We start from the raw sequence: 22956 nt of genomic DNA on the forward strand, positions 1-22956 counted from the left end.
AGCACTCTGTCTTTCTCAAAGTGAATGGAACAACAGCTAGTTTCTGTGAACTTTGAGGCCTGGAAGACAGGAGCAAGATACTAACCATACATTTGCAAGTCTGGAAAATTATTCCAATGTTTCCTTAGTTTTTGTAATCTCAAACTGATCTCAATAAATACATGCTCCACTTAAATCCAGCAAATGCGTTTAGGACCAAGATAAAAGTCCAAGCTGTTTCATTTCTCCGTTGCAGTCCAGGAATTACAAAATTATCTGCTCTGGTGACACATTTTTGGGACAATCCTGGTGCTCGAAGGTGTGCTTCCACTGTAACAAATTCACTGCAACACTCCTAGCAATTCCTGTGAGCCCCAAGTCCCCCTCTGCCTCCCTTATAGTCATCCAGTGCTTTCTTCAGGCTCTTCCCCAAGCTGTTACAATTCAGAGCATAAAGAGTGATGTGGGCTGGAGTCCTGTAGAAGAGAAGACCAGCAGTTGATTAAGGAGGAGCGGAAGGGCCCTGGATTAGGTGGAACGGCTGAATGCTTTGCAGCAAGTCTGCCTGAAGATCAGGGGATGAGAGCTGAATGCCAGTAGGGATCTCTTTTGTATGCTGATAGGAAGGATACTGCTTCCCTAAGTTTTTCTTTTTACTCTTTTATGAATGTATGAATCAAGTGTATAAAAGGTACATCTGAAAAAGAACACAGAGCAGAAGTAGGAAAAGTAAGGGTGTCAGGGAAAGAAGAAGTGACAGAGAGCTCTGTTGCAAAGGAAGGAAGTAACAGGAGGAACTGCAGCTACTAGTCAAAATTAGATTTTGTATGTGGCTCGTAACATTTGAAACTTATAAAATGCTTCTTAAATACCAATTTAGCAATATATATGCAAAAATGATGCTCTATTTAAAAATAAATTACTAGAATTAGAAAGAGAACTGTTTTTGAAGCAACCAGTCAATTCATCTGGTTGGTAACCAGATGAATCATAGAATTGTAGAGTTGGGTCATCGAGTGCAACCCCCTGCAATGCAGGAAACTCAACACACTGTCCCCCATCCTATTTGAAACCATACTGGAGCCTGCTTAGCTTTGCAAACTGTACTAGCAGATTTACTGCTGCACCACTGGCCAAGTCAAAGTCAAAGGAGTGGCAATAATTTTCTCTCTCCCAAAATCGAGATGTTTTATTTTCCACATTTTTAAAGAAACATTTTTTACAATACATCCACATCCACATCTACACATCAGGATACTGGTGTAATACTAGATGCTGCTGGAAGTTGCATGTATTTGCTAACATCACAAAGTATCACTTCCCCTTCAGTAAAGTGAGTGCTTTGTATGTAATACACTGACTGCACTCTAAGCCATATTTTAGCGCTATGTAAATGAGATGCAGAAGGCAATGCACTGGGCTCACATGCTCTTCCCTTTGGCGGCTTGTCATGTTATATGGAAGAGGAACCCAGACTTACGACAAACTTGAGGAAGCTTCAAAACAAGCCCACAGGTTTGAAGGTGGCTTGTGTTGAAACTTCGCAGAGTTTAAGGCAGGATTTCTGGTTCATGCAACATGACACTAATGTGAAAGGGACTCTAATGACTGCAGAAATCCTCCTGCTGGTCATGAGGGAGGAAGAAAGGGAAAGTGGCAGCTCATCTAGCATTAAACAATGGTGTAGTGTTATGTATGTATGCAAGGCACCAAAAAGGTCTGCATAATGCAGTTCTAGGAAGAGGGTAGGAGCAGATTCCTGCATACTTGGGGAGATGGATTCCTGAGGTATGCAGGAAAAAAGATAATACCGAGCTTCCCAAAGGCTGGCAAGAGCAGGGACTGTACACCTCTTTCCCCTATAATTGAGGGATCAGCTTTCATCCAGTCAGAAATGGGAGACTGGCTGAAGTGAATAAAGTGGCTTGGTGCTTGCTCCCCTTCAGCTTGGGAGCTTGGCCTCAATAATTCCCCATTGCCATTTAAAGGATCACAAGGGAAGAACTGGTATTGGAGGACATGCACAGAATCCCCCACCCTTATAGGCAATCTGAAGCCCAGGTGGGCTATGGAATCTGTCGCCAGTACTATGGACTAATCCAGGAAAGGAGATCCGTGCTCAGAATTATGCATCTCCATGCATAGTCACTCACTGTGTCAGATGTTCATACGAATGCACCAAAACGTGCACAGGTAGTCTGTAAACACTACATTGTTTTCAATGGGATGCACATTCAGATCTGCATTTGGATGCAATTCACAAACATAATCCCTGATCCACTAAGTGACATGCCTAGCAGAAGTTGTCCTCTATATTTAACCGAATCAAGGATAGGAGGCATCTGGAACAAAGTGGAAGGAAAAATTACCCCTTTTACCCTACCCCTCATCCTCCCTGCATTCTATTTTTATGAAGCCATGAAGATGTGGACAACTTTTAGCAAAATCTTTTAAAAAATGGAAATCTACACTTCTTACACACTATTTAGGGAATTCTGCCATGTACAGCAGTTCAAGTGATAGCAACTAGCATGAAAAAATTGTGGAAAGCTGTCAAAGCCTATAAATATTAGAACATGCCACCAAGCTTTCACATCTTACCAAACAAAGGAAAAACCTTTGCTCAGACCTCTTGCACAGTTTCCATTGAAATGAATGGGGGTAGTGAATGAACAGTGCAAGAAAGCTACAATTCCCATTACGAGTTTTATCAGTTGGAAATATTGCCAGTTATTGCAGGTCCATTAAAAAGAAATTTAGCTATGGAAAACATGCATACGTATTAATACAATCTATAAATCACACAGAAATAGGCAACACTTTTCAGATAACTCTTTCCTGCATTAACCTGCAGTTAATGAGCATTCGATAATCCATATAATCTTCCCCACCCACTGAAAGTGCTAAAATACTTTGTTCCCTACGGAAACTACCTATTTTTCAAAGAAAGCAATTGACAAACCCTTCCGTTTTGTTGCTGAAGTCCGCGGCATAATTCCAGAAAGAGAAAGCTATTCTTGCTGCCTCCAAAGCTGCTTAACACAGAGAGTGAGACACTCAGTACAAAAGTAAACCAACCACTGAGGTGCTAAGTTCTGTGACTGGATAAGGTCAGTAACTTCATTAAAATAAACAAAGAAACTGGCAACCAGTTCTGCTTCTTATAAGCATCATTTTTATATGGGGGGGAGGGGAGAAGACTCATTTGTGGGACCCCAAGTCTAGCGTTCAACCACCTTCTACCCCTCAATTCCAGGAATGATGGAATATTCCTTCTGCTCTCATATGGAGAAGGGAATTTAATCTAGGGCACATCAATTTGGAAACATGCCATTTTAGTTCAATGACAAGCGAATTGCTCTGTACATCATGAAACGATGGAAGGAAACTTCTCATATACCAATAGAGGCTTGGGTTAATAACATCTGGAGCATTGCTCTATCAGAATGCCTCACATACCATCAGCAACTAATCAAAGGCATCTCCAAAAAAGATAGCTTTGAGACAATCTGGTCTTTCTTTTTCTCTTTTATTGAAGAGGAACAGAATATTTTAATGCCACCATCATCACAGAACTGTCTGTGGAGGGGATATATTGATTGAAAATAATCATATTATAACTTTTGAATAAATGTCTTAATTTTTTTTAATGAAATGTGTGCAGCAAGCTGCTTATACCACTGAATAGGTGAAAATCCTTAGCATGTAAGAGTGCCATGTGTGCACTGCAGATATGTGCAGGGAGCTCCTAGACCAGATGTATTGTGAAATTTCTTGCCATAAACTTGCGTAATAAATTACAGGTACTATATATGAGAATATTTTCTTATTTTTCTGCTTACACGTTCCTTTTCTTAATTTACCCCACATTTGAAAACTAAGGCTACAACATTTAACTGATTAATTCATCAGCGAGGAACCTCTGGCTTGTGGACCCAGCAAAGGTCCTAATTAGGCACACAAGGTAGTTTCTCCCAAGACATGCCCACCTGCCCCACACATAGGGGCAAGTAAAGATGTGGCCTCTTGCAGTCCATATACCAATCATATGACTATCATTGCCTGCAATCCCCCAAGGCTTTGCTTGCATAGTCAGAAATCAAACCATGCAGGCAATGGGAGCAGGCTTTACGATGATTCATGGTGCCTGCAACCCCTTGAGAATTTCTTTGTCCATGTCGTTTGCAATCAAATGGGCAAAAGAATACATTTCACGGGTACACTTCACGGGAGATCATGGTACCTCAGATGACTGACAAGTAAAAGATGTGCTTTTGGTAGTTTACCCACTGAAAATTCACCAAACTAGTGAGCTTTCATGAGCAACCATGATGGGCTAAAATGAAGAGCAGCGGTAGAAATGTTCATACCCTGTGCAACCTCTTGAGGGTGGCAGAGGATCAAAGTGACTTCTTTTGCTGAAGCAAAGTGTCTGCCAGTGCACTTTCAGGTAACAAGAACACTTTGATAACAGGCTGAGGAACACCTGTGAAATGAATTTTCAGCAACGCTTATGAAGCAGAAGCTTCTGAGTTTGTGTGCCAGATGACCTCAACACATAAAAGGGGTGCATAAGGTGGTTAAGAGTCCATATCAGCTGGCCTCTCACCACATCCCATGGCCAGTCCCCCATCCATCAATGTCCATGCACACATCAGAAGGGCATCTACGCTCATTTATGTGCAACCTTGAAAAGTACTTTATATTGACTTACATCATCATTCCACCTAGCTCAGCTTTCTCTACAATGACTGGCAGCAGCTCTCCAGGTTTTCACACATTGCCAGCCCAACTTGGAGATGTTGAGGACTGAATTTGGGACCCTCTGCATGAAAAGCAAATGCTCTACCACTAAGCTATGGCCCCTTGCATGGAGGAATGCTCATGTGAGTATGTGCACAGAGCCTCTTCTCACACATGTCTGACTTGGGTGAGGCAAAGGAGCTTACACTCTTCCCCTGGCAGCCCTCTGAGATGCCCCCAATTTTTTTCTGAGGGTTGGGGAACCTCCCATTCCATCTGGGAAGATCTCCCCTTCCTCAGCTCCCATGCCACAACTCACTCCATTCCATAAGCTCTCCCAAGAGGCGCTTCAGGGGACTTAGGAGGCTGCTGGAGGGAAGGAGGAACAGGGAAGTCACCTTCCATTCTCACATCTCTGGATCCAAGCTAACATGTCATCAAATTTAAAGTTAATGTTTACTATATATTGGATAATAATAATAATGACATTGAAGAATAATATTAATATCCACCCATTTCCTTACCTCCATCTTCTAGAAAATATTGTACAGCCATCAATACTTTCCCTTGAGGTTGCAAGTCAAGCTAAGAAGAACAAAATCAACAAATTACCTTCCAGTTACACTAAAATTCCTGCAACCATCTTGTTCTACATTCTGAAAATATCACATGAAGAGGGGCAAGTCACAGTTGAAGACTACTTTCCTTCTCTCACACATCTATTTCACAATGACAACAGTGTTGATACTGTGATACTGTTAGTTTCTTAATTATTATGGACTCACCCCACATTTCATTTATCGTCAGCTGAATGGAAACAATAAAACCATACAAGGATTGTCTGGCCACATCATTTGCATTAACCCAAATACCACAGATTTCCACAGTTTCTCACTGACAGCCTCTCTAAATAAGCGGAACATCATTTGAGCTTTGCCCAGATTTATGGACTACCAGGTTACAACGCCACCCACTGCTGGCAAATTCACTTTGGGGTAAATTATCAGCCTCAGATCCACCAGCACTTCATCTGACAGATTAAAATCCTGAGGGCACACGTCACAATTGCAAGACCCATCAGTTTATCACATATTAGCCTAATCTTTTCTCTATCCCCGTCAGGGATACAGAACAAGGTTGTGGAAATAAGACACAGTAATGACGTCAAGGACATGAGGCACATTGAAGCACACATTATGTTCCTTTTCTAAGGAGCATTCCCATTTTTTGAGAACATGAAGTTCTGCTGAGAATTATCTTAACAAGTGAAAAATTCCTATGCTATGAGCATGTGGTCCTTTAGAGATCTGGTTCTAAGCTGTATAGACCTAGGGTAACACAGTATAAAATAATTAATCACATGGTGTCATACTCACCCAGAATTCTGCTTTCCCATTGCCTTTCTTACATCTTTCAGCCAAAACAGATACACCCACAGTCACCTCAGATAATGGGTCTTCTGCTGCTTTCATGAGAACAATCTGAATGACGCGGCCCTCATAAATGTGGGCATCAAATGAAGATTTCCAGTCTGGGTACATAGTGGGTTTCTTTTGAATCAAGGTTTTGCCTCTCTCTGGAAATGCCACAGAAAAGGCATAAATGAAGAGTTGCCAGGAAAACATTAAATTTCACAATCACAACCAACAGACAATTTTAATTTTATTAAAACTATAGCCAGGAAATAATCTCAACCATGTTAAGATAACAAGGAAAGATTTTTTCCAAACACATCAACTGCAATAACAGCCAATGAACATTGAATAAGTCTTATTTTAGTCATTGTTTAGATTGCCTTATCCCTAGGGTCCCAAGCACATTGCCCCAATGGAGAACGCTGGCCCTTCTCATTGTCGTTTAAAAAGTTTATTTCCTTTATTGTGCTTTGGGTGGCACTGAGCTCCTAGGAAAACCAAGTACAGGCCTCCAACCATATCACCCCCTCTTCCCTTTCCTTCCCCAGAATGCCACTGGGACCCATATGGGATGTTTCTCTTGTATGTGTTGATGGAATTTGCCTTCAACATGTGTGTTGCTTTTTGGGGTACATGGGTGGGTCACACCTGTTTGACTTCTTCAGTAGACAAAACAAAAAAATTTTTTTTCCCCTTCCAGTAGCACCTTAAAGACCAACTAAGTTAGTTCTTGGTATGAGCTTTCGTGTGCATGCACACTTCTTCAGATACCAAGTATCTTCAGTATCTGAAGAAGTGTGCATGCACACGAAAGCTCATACCAAGAACTAACTTAGTTGGTCTTTAAGGTGCTACTGGAAGGAAAAAAATTTTTTTGTTTTGACTATGGCAGACCAACACGGCTACCTATCTGTTTCTTCAGTAGAGTTTGCCTGTTTTTTGTGCCTTAAGGTGGTGAGTGAATTTCCCCTGATTTTCCCAATGCCCCCACAGCTTTTCCAGATTTGGGAAATTGCCAAAATTGTTTAGCTGCTTTGGAGGGTGGATGTGTGTTACTTCTGTGAAATGGGTTATGTGGTTGTGTATTGGAGCACGGGAAATGTCTGTTTTGAAAGTTGGGATTCAGAGCCAACTTCTCTCTTATAGGCATGCTCTCCCTCTCTCTTTTGCAAAGTTATTTATCCTCCATGACAGCAAAGATCCCTTGAGCAGCTTTTCTGTGACTAGATAGATGCCCAAGGGCAGCCATTTTATAGTAGTGCCCACAAGAGTTTCTCAGATTTCCAAATGCGGCCTAATATCCAGGCCCAATTTTGGCAACTGTGTTAGTTGAGCCATGATAAATAGCTGAATCTCTGTAAACTGTATAGAGAGTGATTGGTTCCTTAATATTCTGACATAGGATTTAAGTTCAGAGTTAAGTTTATGTTTATCCAACAGCTGTTTTGTTTGATGCACGTCTCTCAGTATGATGGACTGTCCAAACAGTAGTAAAGAATAGCACCTCAGTTTGGCTTTATTAGGTAAGGACTGCCAAAACCAACATTATAAATTAGGTATTTGACAAGCAGGCTGATGTTAGCTTGCCAAATGTTCACAAATAGCCACCTGAGGATATTCTGCATTCTGCAGACTTCTGCTTTATCTCCTCTGCTTCTGCCAAAAAGCTTTTACCTGGTCTCAGAGATCCTTTCTAGTAACAGCTACTCAGAGCAGATGTTTTCAATTAATGAAAATGAATTCCAGAGCTCCCCACCTCCACCCTTTCTGCAATTTTGTTGTGGCAACTTCTATCACAATTTCCAGATAAAGATAAATGCTGCTCTAGTATCCCCTCCAGCATCTGTTACATTTTTTCTTGAAGATTTTAAAGGAACCCTACACATTTGCCGTGGTGATCTAACACATGCTTCACTGTGTTGGCCTAAAAGGAGGAAATCCAACTATGCAGCAATCAGCCTGGACCTAAGAAAATATTTTCCCCATTTTACATTTGGCCAGAAAATGTTCACTTGAGTGATGTTTGGGTGCACCAATTTTACTGGTACATGGACCAGAAATAGAAATGTTATTTATGAGACAGAGGGTAAATGATTTTTTTTGTTCAAGTTCAACATGCTCTCCCACACTGATTACACTAACATAAAAGTGTATATGTATTACTTATGAACAGATATTTGTTCCATAATAAATGAAACAAACAAACAAACAAACAAAAAAGGGTCCATTCATTTCTTTCCAAAAAGGGTCCATGGAACATATAGAATGGAAACGAACGAGCTTTTCTAGTTCTAATAGCAACAGCCATTAGCTTAAAGTTAGAGGGGAGGAAAGCACTTATTATGTAACTATTTTTAGTCCAAGCCCTGGGTGACAATTGGTTTTCATGCAGTGCAAAAGAAAAGGCCTCAAGAATATTTTTAAGGGTCTAAAGTTCAGCAAGGAAGGCCAGCAATACTCCTGAGCCTTCTAAGAAAGGAGTCACACAGGGCCAGGGTTTATCCATCGAAGCTCAAGGGAACCTCCTTATCCTGATAAAAGGCCATCAAAGATACTGTTTCCTAAGATGCAGGCATACCTTGTTTCCCTGACGTCTTTAGCCAAAGGTGTGTTTTTCCCCCTTTTTTTAGTTGCAAAGCCTTCCTCCCAGATGCCGAGAGTTTTCAGTGCAAAACACACATACACATACACACACACAACACAACACACATGCAGAAGTACTGTATCAACATGTAAAACCTTCATGAAAACTGAATGGAAAGCACAGAAGTTATAGGCAGCAGATGGGTGGACCACTGAACTGGACGGGTAATGACATTGAATGGTAACAACAACCTGAACTAGGCTTTCAGTAATGAAAAGAGAAATTCTTCTTCTTGCGCACCCCTCTCTGAACTATGATTTTTAAAATAATAATAATAATAATAATAATAATAATAATAATAATAATAATCCTTCGCATGCCTGTGTACAGTGGTCTTCTTCTAAAAAGAATGACAGAATATGTAGGTGGAACCACAAGACAGTTCCTGCTGATGACTTGAGTTTCACCCCAAAAAGTGACTTTTGAATAATGGACTCTGAAGAGAGAAGAAAAGCAGGCAACAAAACAATCTTCTGCTAATTGGACAACAAAGCCTTCCGGCTCTAGTAATGGATTGTAGTAAAGAAGTATCCTTTCAAGATATGATGGGGATGGCATTTCACACAGAATCCATTCTCACATTATGCTTCAGATTTAAAATAATGCAACAAGACTAAAATAATAAAAATTGAAATAATAATTGATTAGCTTCAGCTTTCACATTAAAAAATAAGGTGTTAAAAATTCATAGTACATACCAGCATGGTACGTTTTTATTTGAAGCTACCTTTATCTCTTGGTCCAGTATATCTGAAGGAGCGTCTCCACCCCCATCGTTCTGCCTGGACACTGAGGCCTAGCGCCGAGGGCCTTCTGGCGGTTCCCTCACTGTGAGAAGCCAAGTTACAGGGAACCAGGAAGAGGGCCTTCTCGGTAGTGGCGCCCTCCCTGTGGAACTCCCTCCCACCAGATGTCAAAGAGAATAACTACCACCAGACTTTTAGAAGACATCTGAAGGCAGTCCTGTTTAGGGTAGCTTTTAATGTTTGATGTATTGCGGTACTTTAATATTTTGTTGGAAGCCGCCCAGAGTAGCTGGGGAAGCCCAGCCAGATGGGTGGGGTATAAATAATAAATTAATAATAATAATAATAATAATAATAATAATAATAATAATAATCTCTTCCTGATACATTGCCTTTGATCAGATGACTTAAATCCAAATGATGCTGTACACAAATAGCCATATTCTTCACTCTTTCCCTGTCACTGGGATTAAACTGGCCTATGCCACATACATTAGACTAGAAACTGCATCCGTTGACACCTTAAGGTTGTAATCGTATACACATTTACTTTGGAGTACATTGCTACCGACTCAGTGAGATTTCCTTTCTCATAAACAAGCACACAATTAGACTCTGGTCCTGCCAGACCATATGTGAGGAATTCCAGACCACAAATGGAATCAATTCAACTGATCAATCTTCTTACCTGTAGTCAAGGCCTCTTTCATTTTTATTGCACAGAATGGCTGTGGTTGCTCCCCTTGATTCGGCATAGGTCCTAGCTCAAAGGAGTTGAATGATATTCGTAAGAAGGGAGCCATTTCTCATAGCACAATTGTAAACCTACACAGGGGGAAAAAACAGACAAAAAAGTTAAGGCTAGAGTTAAAAATTGGGCTGTGTGGAGAACATAAGATGAAGAAAGGACTCAGTAAACCTTGCTTGAAATCAACTCCTGGTGTGTTCTGATACCCATCTGCTGAGTTGACTAAATTTATAGGAAAAAGATTAGATGCTTCTTTCTTTCCAGTAAAATTATAATAAATCCAATTCAGAATAAATCTGAATCCAGACATTCTAGTTCACATACAGCTTTTTAAAACCAAAAACCAAAATGCATCATGTTATTGTGTGCATATTGTCTCAGATCCTAAGAACTAAGTGTCTTGCTCTTCTCATGGAACAGAGGTTTTCACACTTTCTGTACCCCCAAAACCAGATCTATAAGGTCTGAGGACCCTGGGAAATGGTGTGAGATATGGCATAAGAGAGGCTGCAGATGGCCGGAAGATTTGAAAACTGCAGGAGCCCCTTCCTTGGATGTGCAGAAGTGCTTTTCTGATCACAATGCACGCTTTTTGGAACCAAACCACATATCTTTGGCTAGTGGCCATAATTAACCTTTCTAGCTGACACATCATATATAAATCTTTTCATTTTTCTTATCCTGCTGTTGGAAACTTATTGTTCTAGATCACTGTCCATCCTGATAAGACACTTAAGCCGCACCAGTATTTAGCTAATGACAAATTTATTAACAGAAAGCAAACATGTGTTTGGCTCCCTGCAGTTCTGTCATTGTGTTTAAGGCTGACACAAGCGCCAAAAACAAGTCATCAGTAGAATGTTTCATTCTTCTCTGGACTAAATGAGGGCACAAACGTTGTTCATTTGTTTGCTTCATCTTACTTTAAATAAATCACTACCCCTACTTTGTCTAGACAGCTTGGTATCAAGATTTTAATGTTATAAGTCTTCTCATTCAAAATACTAATATCTCACCTAATCCCCAAATTGAAATCAAGGTGTCTTACATAAAAGCATATCACAGAATAAATAAATACAGTATAAAATTATAAGCAAATCATGCATACTTAAATATAAACATTAAAGTTAAAATGCTTCCAATTTGATATATTAGCTATACATCTTTTAAAGCAGCACTAGATGACAAATATTTCAGACCTAAGAGAAAACTCTGCTTTAGAAAGCCTGTGGTCCAATATTACTATAAAAGAAAAACAAAATCTGTAATGAAAGATAAACTAAAAAGAAGTCTGTTAGATGTTTACAAATAGACATGAGGTCATCCTTACATTTTCTAACATATCACAAGACATTCAGTCTGCACATTCTCGGTACAAGCTACAAGCGCTACAGCCAGAAACTATGATCTAAACCTCAAAATATGTGAAGCTTGATTGAATCATCATTCATGTGCATGGGAAACCTTTCACACAGATAAACTTCTGTGATCTATTTGCCTGCATAATTAAGAAGTCCAGTATTTCACTTGTGAAATATGCATAAAGTACAAAAGCATCTGGTTTTAGTACTTTCCCCTGCCACCTAGTAGTTTCAGTCTTTAAAAAAACCCCGCAAAACTACTCCAACCCACAAATCAGATCAGGTTCTATCCTGTCTTTCTTTCCCCAATTTGCTTGCTTAAATCATTCGGAATTATTTGTACCTCATTTCCTACTGTCCGCTTGTTCTCTCAATTACATGTGTGTTATTATAAAAATATTTTCAGATCTGATGTGTATTTTGGCATGAGATTGTAGGGCAAACACACATCTTGGTTTCCTCAATTAAAAGACAAAAACCAATTCACAATCGTAATCCCCATTATATTTATACAGTATATCTATATATATATTTAATTTCTCCATTGCTTTTAGCAACACTCTTCACCTGTCCTGCATTAGCAACCACACAAATATAACCTTTCCTACTTCCTTACACTGAAGTCAATCTTAATCACAGAGCAATTCTGTTCCACAGGTAGATTTCCACATGAGATCTGCAAAAAACTCGCTTGTCAGTGGCTCATCCTGGCAAATCAGTAGGTGGCGCTCTTTCCACTGTATCAGTAAGTGATCTCCAGAAACCATACTACAACACGAATTGTTGCAAAGTGTCCCTTCTGTCTTAAATTGGCTTAAAACCATTTTTTTAAATGAACAGCACACTCTTGCAGACTATTTTGTCAGTGCAAAGAAGGGTTTCATTTGCTATTATTAAAAATGTTGTATTTTAATGTTGTATTTTAACATAACCATAAATAACTGGTGTATAATTTCAAATAAGCACCACTTATTATGTTATAACCTAAACTGAGGAATACACCCTGATTACTATAAGCAAAGCCCAACCATAAGATACACAATGATGCCACAAATTCCTTGCCACCATTTGCCACCTCACACAATGGCCGGTGTGAATAAATGAAGAAGGTGCAGCCTTCAATTCTTCCAGTCTTTTAATTTTTTTTTAATGTTTTTATTAAAGATTTTCTTGGGTTATTCTTCCAGTCTTTATTATTCAGACCACCACCACCCCATCCACTGGTCATTCCAGTCATTGGCACAGGTATGCCACCTTCCAGATTCTTCCAGTTCCACTTTGCAGAAAGTTCCTCTTTCTTTTTGTTTCACTCCAGACTATGTTATTAATGGAGCAGATTTCAAAGCAAAATGGAAGTAAGAAGAACATGCATTTTGCAGTAATAACATAACCCTGGATAGCTCAGTTGGTTGGAGCGTGGTGCTGATAACGCCAAGGTTGCAGGTTTGATCCCTGTATGGGACAGCTGCATATTCCTGCATTACAGGGGGCTTGGACTAGATGATCCTCAGGGTCCCTTCCATCCAGCTCTATGATTCTAACCTTTGCCAGAGGCCTATTATCCCTTGCTGCCATGAATTAAGACAGTATCAGTGATGGGCAGTGCTTTTTCTGGGGGCGCTCAAGGGTAAAAGTATGGCACTTGTTTCATGGTGAGTACTGACACCTTTTCTTTCTAGAAGAACAGCACTGGGGATGGGGAGGGCCAGAAACAAAGCCAGGAAAAGGCCTTTCTCATTGGCAGCTCATCTTTCAGAGGCACTTCTTGGTATTGCCAGTACATCTCCTAGCTGTGTATTTGACTATGTGAGTTTAGCTCCCCCCGCCCCAATTATTTCTATTTATCCCAAACATATATATGAAAGACACAGTTTCTAGAGTATGAATCAGATCCTTTTAAACAGTTCAAACTGAAGGTTTTTTTCTGAATCATATTCTCTAAACAGTTATAAATCTTAAATTAATATAGTATATATATTCCTGAACTGACATGCTCAGATAATATGCTTTGCTTGCTACTGAGTAGGGAATGGACTATTATAAACCCTTTCATTCCAAGGTACATATCCTTCTTTGCTCTTACAGCAGGCTATAAAACTGAAGATGAATGAAATATTATTTTAAAGAGGAAGAGATTGTAATGTGGATCAAATGCTTTTTATTTTTGCTGTGGTGAGCATTTCCCTAGTAAACTAATGTTCATCATTGCCAACATGATTATTCGACTACCATTTAGGGGGAGAAGTCAGCATTTCCCATCTAGTCCTTGAGCTGATATTTGCATAAGTGTTTGTGTACCGTAAAAAGATACACCCATTGCAAGCAAGTGGTGCTTAGCAAGGATCCTAAAATACATTTAACAGCCAACATGCTTTCCACAAATTTTATTCAAGATGTCATTGACTGTTAAGAACAGGAAAAGAAGAATTCAGGTTTGATAGTTTCCAAGTGCCGTATTTTTCGCTCTATAAGACGCACCAGACCATAAGATGCACCTAGTTTTTGGAGGAGGAAAACAAGAAAAAAAATATTCTGAATCTCAGCAGCCAGAACAGCAAGAGGGATCGCTGCGCAGCGAAAGCAGCAATCCCTCTTGCTGTTCTGGCTTCTGGGATAGCTGCGAAGCCTGCATTCGCTCCATAAGACGCACACACATTCCCCCTTACTTTTTAGGCGGGAAAAAGTGAGTCTTATAGAGCAAGAAATATGGTACTTGGTGACTCGCTGGCCTGGTTCACACATAAGCATGATTCAGTGTGCACAAATGTGCACCAAAAATGAAGATCACACCTGCTGCATTATTTCCCCAGTCCTGTTGATGCTGGGCTCAGTACAGTGGTACCTCTAGTTATGGACTCGATCCATTCTAGGGTGCTGTTTGCACCCCAAAAAGTCTGCAACTAGAGTGCCACTTCTGCACACACGCACAGCATGATAGAGTGCTTCTGCACATGCACGAGACGCGCAGAGCACTTCTGTGCATGCACGCGTGGCGAAACCTGGAAGTATACACTTCCGGGTTTGCCGCATTCGTATCCTGAAAAAACACAACTGGAGACTGACGTAACAAGAGGTACAGCTGTAATACATCTGAACCTAGGCTGTGGTTGTTCTTGTCCAGTCAAATCTCAAGCTGTAAGCAATATTTGTTTTCTGTAGCTGCAGCAGCAGCAGATGAGGAGCACAGCAGATGCAAACTTCACCTTGGGAACCCACATTTACTCATTTATGCTGTTCCATGTTTGAGCATTGTGCATGAACTGGACCAATGTCTCTTTATTGGCTCCCATGTTTAAAACAAAGTACTGCTAGACTGACAAAAGCTGAGCGGAAACTGTTTGCTTTCCTATATTTCAGAGGTCTCTACAGCAGCTCTCATAGCACTCCGAGGAACATAACAGCTGCTAACAAAACAATGTTTACTGGAATGAAACATAGTGCTTTATCTGTTAAAAAAAACAAAACAAAAACAAAATGTTAAGATATTCTGTTTGTGACAGCTTTAAGGTGGGAGAAGGATAAGCTACTTACAAAATGTAGAAACAATATTTCAGTAATCTATGAGAAATAAAAGTAAAGATTTAGTCACAATATTGCAGTGTATTATGGAAAATATATTGGCCTGGTTCACAAATCACATTAAATGGCCATTAAAAATAAGCTATGCTTTAATGAGAAGCAGCAGCACATAGTACACCTGGGGCAGGGGGGAAGCTCAGAGACCAAGGGCGGCAGCTGCAGTTGCCCAGAGGACTCCAAAGGAGAGGGGAGAACGGAGGAGGCTGAGGGAATACTTCACAAGGGATGGTGTTCAAAAAAGGGTGAGAGGCTGCCAGCTCTGCAGGCAAGGGGTGACCTAACTGGGCTCCTGAGTCCCACAGGGGTGCTGCAGAAAGAATGTAGTTGGTCAAGGGAGCCGTGGACCCAAAAAGGTTGAAAACCTCTCAGTCAAAAAATAAATATGAATTTATGCTATAAAAAAACTTAAGGAACTACAGTGGCACCTCGGGTTACAGATGCTTCAAGTTTACAGACTCTGCTAACCCAGAGTAGTACCTCAGGTTAAGAACTTTGCTTCAGGATGAGAACAGAAATTGCACGGCGCAGCAGCGGGAGGCCCCATTAGCTAAGGTAGTACCTCAGGTTAAAAACAGTTTCAGGTTAATAACAGACCTCAGGAACAAATTAAGTTCTTAACCCGAGGTACCACTGTATGCTGGAACCTTCTTATCTGGCCAAAAGACCCCCAGAAGCCACTCTATACACATGCATAAAGCTTGGAAGGTACAGACATCAGTTTTCAAAGTGAGAATCTCTTGCAACTCTCAAGCCAAAAATGGATTTGAAAGTGCTACCAAGGCCCAAGTTTGACCTCCCTGCTACCTTGTCAGGCAATCTCTCCCAGTTGCCCATCCCCAACCCTGTCTACAAAAATAAGAAAAAGAAAAAAGCAAGCTCTTACTGAGACTAGACGTTTTGTTTTATATATAAACAGTCATTTATATACTTGCTGGTTACATAAAATATGTATTTAAATAAAATATGTATTTCCATTTCACAAGTTAGCCACTTATACCTCTGGATCAATATTTATATATCTTCTTTTCCTGTTTATTTGTTTTTCTCCTGTATCAGTGTAACCTATGTTTTTAACAATATACAGGTAGTTAAAAGGTTGCTATTTGCTATAGATGCTTTTGTGTAAATGAGATAATAAACATACTAGAACCACAACTGATTATGCAAAGCTTTGGTGTCTGGAAAGGGTTGGGATTAAAAGATCAGTAGCAGGCTTTGATTAGCAAATTATACTGTAATCAGTGTTTGAAACTTCTAGGTGCATTTTGCGAGAGGGAATTTCATTAGTGTGAGCAGTTTCTGAGCTCAGGGCGCAGTACTGCACCTAAGATTTCAAATTAAAACTGCAGAGTGGAAGAAAAGGAGGACCTTTGTTCTGCCTCCCCACTTGCAGCTACTCTCTGAAGACTGGAGAAAGAGTATTAGGGGGGTGGACAGGGGAAGGACTAGAAGTGCGTCTAGACATTCCGTTGTGCCCATAACCTAGGTTTAAGGTGCCATTTAGCTCATTAGCTTTCATGTCTCAATTTGCAACACTGGTTGTGATGTACAAATCTTGTTCCCCCAGCATTTGTTTTAAAAGGCGGAATAAAATGCACTTAAAAAAGCATATTTAGCTCCTTTTTAGAAGAGTATTCTGAATTGAGTGATACAAGTAAATAATTTGTTGTGTAAAAAAAAACATAACTAGGGACATTGTTGCAAACTGGAATGTTAATAATCTCACAATTTGTTCTACCAGGAGGGCAACAACAGTGACATTTTGTTCTCTATTCTGAAGACAAGTGAAATTGTTTTTTCCTTGGCAAATTAATCACCCAGCTTTGTCATATTAAAACTGCAACCTTACATTAAAAACAACAACCTTCCTCTAACAGTGTGAGTAGAAATACAATTTTATTCCTATTCTTTATACCAAGGTTATATCCATTTTTTCCAGCACTGCCTGACAGGTTTCCCCTCTCAGTATGCTACACACTTGAAAACTGCATAGCCACACAATGTAAAATTTATTGGCTAGTTCAAAAAAGATGAAATGTAGCTGGGTGCGTGCTAGGAAATCAGGGCACACCCAACATTGAAACGACTGTAAATTCAGTACCTTCAAATCAACAGAACTAAGCAGAAGGACCAGTTCTTCATGTTGTTTTTATGGATTCCTACCCTTGGTGAATAATAGTGGGTTCAAAACATGCAGAAATAGCATGTGGGTAGGTTTCCCCCCTAGATTTGTCCTTAGCACGGGGCTGCTGAGGCAATACAACACATCTAGAGAGTTATGCAGTTAATTCAGTTGAATTGTATGGTTTGTTTTGGCATTTTTCTGTTTGCAGTGTGTAAATCCATAGTGACAAATGTAACATTTGTAAGCTTCTTTACATAATATTTGTGTTTTAGCTCATATTATTTGAACTCCAATTAACATTAAACCATTTATTCGTTAACCAGCTTGATCTTCCCTACAAATATAATCAATGTGATTCATGTAACAGTTTTGCAACATCAAGAATTGATCTGTTACTTCATGACAACTGTTCTCACTAAAACATGAATCAAAACTAAAATTCCACTTGCAGCAATATACACAATGAACTAATGTTTCATGGGCAAGTGTCAAACTTACAGTAATTTTGACTGGAAATATGGAAAAAAGGTTTTCGGGCATATGTCCTGTGACCAATGTAACAACAACAATTTTATTATTTATATGCCACCAAACTGACTGGTTTGCCCCAGACACTCTGGGTGGCTTCCAGCAAAATATAAAAACACAATAAATAACAAGAACAGAACAGCTTATTTGATGAGAAAAATTATTCTCCATTCCTACATGTCCCAAGTGGTCATTTAAAAGAATGTACTTCATCTATTTATGAATCCCTCTTTCCTCTCATTAAAGTACTTCAACTCCCAAGATGTGTAAAACAACTTAAAGATTCTTTATGTTAAGAATAATGAATGCTTGTAGAAAGTGTTAGTGGTTTTGCTTTTTCCTTTTGCATAGGCAGCCTTTAGCCTTCTACCATTTACAGTTATGCTCCACGGTACTTTCCGTCTGAATGCCAACTTCCTTCACAAGTCTAACTTCAATAATTAACATAATTGAAATAATGGATTAACTACAGGGATTCTGCTGCACCAATAGTTCACAAATGTTAAGGAGTCCCAAACAGCTAATGGAGCAATTTCCATTTATATTTTGCTTTCCAACATCCTCCTCCCCGCTCTCAAAGACCAAATGGAAATTTCACAGACCAAAGAGTTGGATGTAGCTCTTTTCAGATAAATTGTTTTGAACAATCCATAAACAGTCCATTTCCATTATAACATGACTTTTTAATAAAATACAAAATCTACAGTGGAAAAGTTACTAGTTTCCAGGGGATTATGCTCAACAGAAAGAAAATGTAAGTGTGAATAATGAGCATCTGGACCATATACACGTAATTTAGTGCATGGATGGGGGAGGGAGTAAATGTAGAAATAAACCAATTCTTTATCAATTTTTGGGATCAAGCTAGATCATTTTTCTCCCAGCTGTACACCAAAAAACTGTGAAAGCAAACCAAAGAGTATAAAGTGCCTTAATTCAAGGATTAAATCTATTACTCTCCACCTGAATCTCTATTTTAGCTTCCTCTCATAGGCAAATTTTCTTTTGAACAAGCACAGATGTTGCCCAGAACAAAGAAATGATTACAGTTCCTGTTCAGAGGGTTTATAATCAATCAGAAAAAAGAAAAATAAGGTAAGATACTTGGATGTAAGCAAACTATTTAAGATTTGTGAACTTGTCATAATGACTGCAGAGTAATCCATTGATATACTGTAAACCGATTTTTATTTCTTTTTATAGCGGAAATTCAAGAATTAATTATTTGACAAAACAATTCTGGAACATGTATGAGAAACCAGAATGAGATAAGCTCATTTCAGAGCTAAATTAGATATATTATTTGTCTGAATGCAGTCAGGATGTGTGTTACATAAACAGAAGGCCAAGGGAAGTCTCAGCAGCCCTGGAACAGTGGGGTCTATAGAGGGGGGAGTTTAAGTATCACTCTGCCAGGTACGGGGGGGGGGGGGAAACTAATATTTGAAGTTACCATTTTGATTTCAATGAAAGTGTCCAATGGGAGTTTCTCTTAGAAGTCACGTAGGAAGATAAAAACACAAGTGATCCCTCCTGTATTAGAATAAAGACCCATCCAAGTCCAGCATCAAAATTCTCAACTAGATGTCATTGGGAAGGCCAATAGCAGGACATGAATGCAACAACAATCTTTTTCCCTTCAGGGACTGGTATTCTGAAGAATGTCATCACTAATCCTGGAGGTTGCATAATTCTCAAGATTAAAGGTAAAGGTACCCCTGCCCGTACAGGCCAGTCGTGTCCGACTCTAGGGTTGTGCGCCCATCTCACTTAAGAGGCCGGGGGCCAGCACTGTCCAGAGACACTTCCGGGTCAGGTGGCCAGCGTGACGAAGCTGCTCTGGCGAGCCAGCACCAGCGCAGCACACAGAAACGCCGTTTACCTTCCCGCTATAAAGCGGTACCTATTTATCTACTTGCACTTAAGAGTGCTTTCGAACTGCTAGGTGGGCAGGAGCTGGGACCGAACGACGGGAGCTCACCCGGCCGCGGGGATTCGAACCGCCGACCATGCGATTGGCAAGCCCTAGGCGCTGAGGTTTTACCCACAGCGCCACCCGCGTCCCCGCTAATTCTCATGATTAGTAGTCATCAATAGCCTTATCTTCCATGAATTCGTCTAATTTTACTTTTAAGCTAAGTTGGTGGCCATCATCCCATCTTGTGGCACTGACTTCACCAGTGCAACTACATAAGAGAATGAAGGAGTACCTTTTCCCTCACGTTTGTTGTGAATCTCCCATCTTCCCTGAATTACTCTGGGTTCTAGTAACCCTACCCACTCTGTCCACGTTGTGTGTAATTTTATGCATCTCTATCATCTCCCCACTTAAGTGTGTGTGTGTGTGTGTGTTTCTAATCTGAAAAACCACAAACATTGTAACCTTTCATTACAGGGAGTTGCTCCTGATCATTTTAAGTTTCCTTTTTCTGTGCCTTTTTCAGCTCCACGGTATCCGTTTTGACAAAAATGACAAAAGCTTTAGACAGCATGCCAAGTGTGGCCAGGTCGTAGGCATTATAATATTAGCAGCTTCGTTTCTGATCTCTTCCTGAACAATACCTAACATGGAATTTACCTTCTTCACAGCATCTGCACACATGCTTCTGAGACAACTACCTCAAATTTTAATCTCCTATCTAAACCTTTACTTCAAGAACTGCATGGTTACATTTCCCCCATGTTATTGGTGACGACATGCACAATGACAACAGACTCCTGCTCCCCAGCACTACCAGAACATGTTGAGATGGTCAGAGTTGTGTCAGGGAGTCGAAGAGTTACATTTCTCTTCCCCATCCTCCACAGTGGCAAGGCTGCTCAGGCTTTCTCTTGGCTTATATTTACATAACACAAAAGACAAGCACATGTAGTTTGACCCTCAGTAATAAGATATTCCCCCCCCCCCCGCACATATCTTCAGATATTTTCTAGCTCCTTCCCTACATGCCCTCTCCAAAAAGCAAAAAGATAAATATATCTATAAGTGCCTGCTACTAAAAGAACGGCATCGTATTTAGCAGCATGCCTGAGGATGTAGTTTTAATGCTAGCTTTCTAGTTTCTATTCTCTATGTTGAGTTTCTAATTGATGGTAATCAGCGATCTCCTCCCACTCACATAGCTGGTTGGGTTGAAGACTGTAGCTGCTTCCCAGCAAGACTGCAGCATTGACATGAGAGTTCAGATGGATGTAAACACTCATTCATATCACCCCCGTGATCAGAAATTCACACTGTCCCTTTATTGCACACTCTCACTTTAGAGTACAAACACTTTGTTTGCTAGCTGCCATAACCATGTTTGCTGTGACATGCATTCCATGCAGATCAAATCACACTATTTCTCCTCCCTCAGAATTGCAGGGGGGAGGGGAACATGGTTTGCACCCGGCCAACCATCCAGAGATGACCTTGGAACTAACTGCAAAATGACTGGTTTTGTTTTGATGGGAAGGACTCGGGTTGGGACTGGTTTTATCCAGTGCAGCCTCTGCGGTGGGGTCTTGACCAGTACCCACCCACCTACCCTTGACCCAGTGAGGGATTTTTTTCCCTGGTTTCCAAGTTTGGTTGCAGCCACAGAGGAATTTTTCCTCCCCTGGAGTTCCTGATTACTTTTGGATTTTACAGGTCTTCTGCCTAAGTCACACTGGGCTTGGGAAGTTTGGCAATTGTCCAGGCTCCCACCTTTTCCCCATTTTGGCAGATACAGTGCTGGGTTAGGTGAATTGGTGTGAAGGGAAAAATGGTGAACACCTTGAGGCACCTTCTAGGAGATGAAAGTAACACATCTGTTTTGCATGCAGAAGGTCCCAGGTGCGGGAGATTTGCAGTCAAACCTAACAATCCACATTTCCTAGTTAGTATATGAAGGAGTTAAGGACCACAGAGTTCTAATTGCTACAGTTGGCTAATTTAGTTCACACTCTCTCCTCTCCTGAAAGGAAGTAAATAAGGCCTGTTTCCTGTCATCCACCCCACTCTTCACACTGCAAATAATGGAGTGCCATCTTGCTGAATTTCAACTAAGATTATTTTTGCCTGCATTATTTTATTGCTGCTGTATAGTGAAAATGCATATCTGAGACCTATAAACTAAGTAAATCATTTTAAAGCTTGCCCAAAAAACCAAGGATTATGTATTATGATCCTCTGACTTATAGGAGCCCACATCCTCTGACTTATAGGAACCACTTCACACAGGAGCAATACCTATTTGCAGATCCTTCAGAGTTTTTCTAATAAATTTGTTGCCAATTAAAAATCCCAGACCTGAGTTTTCTCTCTCATTTGTAGGACTATGGGTGCAACTCTCATGCTCTACTTGCATAGAATCGCCAGAATCTCATAGGTGTCCAAGTCTAGAATGGATCTTCCTTGTCTGCAGCATTTCTATAATTTAGTTTCTTTCCATCATTTCTTTTTTTAAATCTATGCATTAGCTGGCAACTCATCATACTTCTTTTACTAGAGAGGAATAGTATTCAGGCCATTTTCCCGCACTGCTGATTGTGAGCAGCATTTCCATTTGAATCAGTGGCTTGCTATGAATCAACCCCCAGCCAGTCCAATTATCCCACAATCCAACCTCTCATCTCAAACCTCCTTTATCCTCAATGGATAAAATACACAGAAGTTAAAATCCATTTCCCCCATACATTCTGGGGCAGGGGGAAAGTATGATGCCATTTAACACACACACACACACACACACACACACACACACACACACACACTTTCACTTCGCAGGATTACATTCTTTCATAGTTCCAGAGGCTTCCTAAAGATGTATGTCTCTCACTGCTCCACAACTAATCCAGGGACTGATAACAACACTGTGAGAAAGCCAAGAAATCTTTTGGCAGTTTTACAAGGAAATTGTTGATGGGACAGAAATTCTGCCCACATTAAGTGTTTGTTTCTTAAAAACCTATATTGATTCCTAGTTCAAAGAAAAAAATCAGGGCATCATTTGGCTGGTACCATTGAGTGGCTACCTGTCTAGTCATGGGTATCATTCTTAGGGTCCTGAACTAAGAACAGCCTGCTGGTGCATTTGACTGTAAACTCTGTTTCAAAGTTGAGGA

The 22956-nt window shown here is 40.2% G+C and overlaps 1 protein-coding gene across 4 annotated transcripts in view; it reads right to left on the reverse strand.

Moving 5' to 3' along the window:
* Positions 1 to 22956, reverse strand: part of PRKCD (protein kinase C delta) — a 54200-nt gene that overhangs the window by 17356 nt on the left and 13888 nt on the right. For 2 of the 4 annotated variants that reach the window (XM_083603359.1, XM_083603360.1), the window contains exons 2-4: positions 10216 to 10352; positions 6099 to 6298; positions 5247 to 5307 (exon numbers count right to left, since the gene is read on the reverse strand). In XM_083603359.1, the coding sequence (XP_083459485.1) occupies positions 5247 to 5307; positions 6099 to 6298; positions 10216 to 10330 (376 nt within the window). In that variant the 5' untranslated portion in view covers positions 10331 to 10352. Of the gene's footprint in view, positions 1 to 5234; positions 5308 to 6098; positions 6299 to 10215; positions 10353 to 22956 lie in introns of all 4 variants that reach the window. The other 2 variants (XM_083603357.1, XM_083603358.1) reach the window with 1 other exon arrangement.

This window comes from Podarcis filfolensis, assembly GCF_964270895.1.
Source record: "Podarcis filfolensis genome assembly, chromosome: 2".
Lineage (NCBI taxonomy): Eukaryota > Metazoa > Chordata > Lepidosauria > Squamata > Lacertidae > Podarcis > Podarcis filfolensis.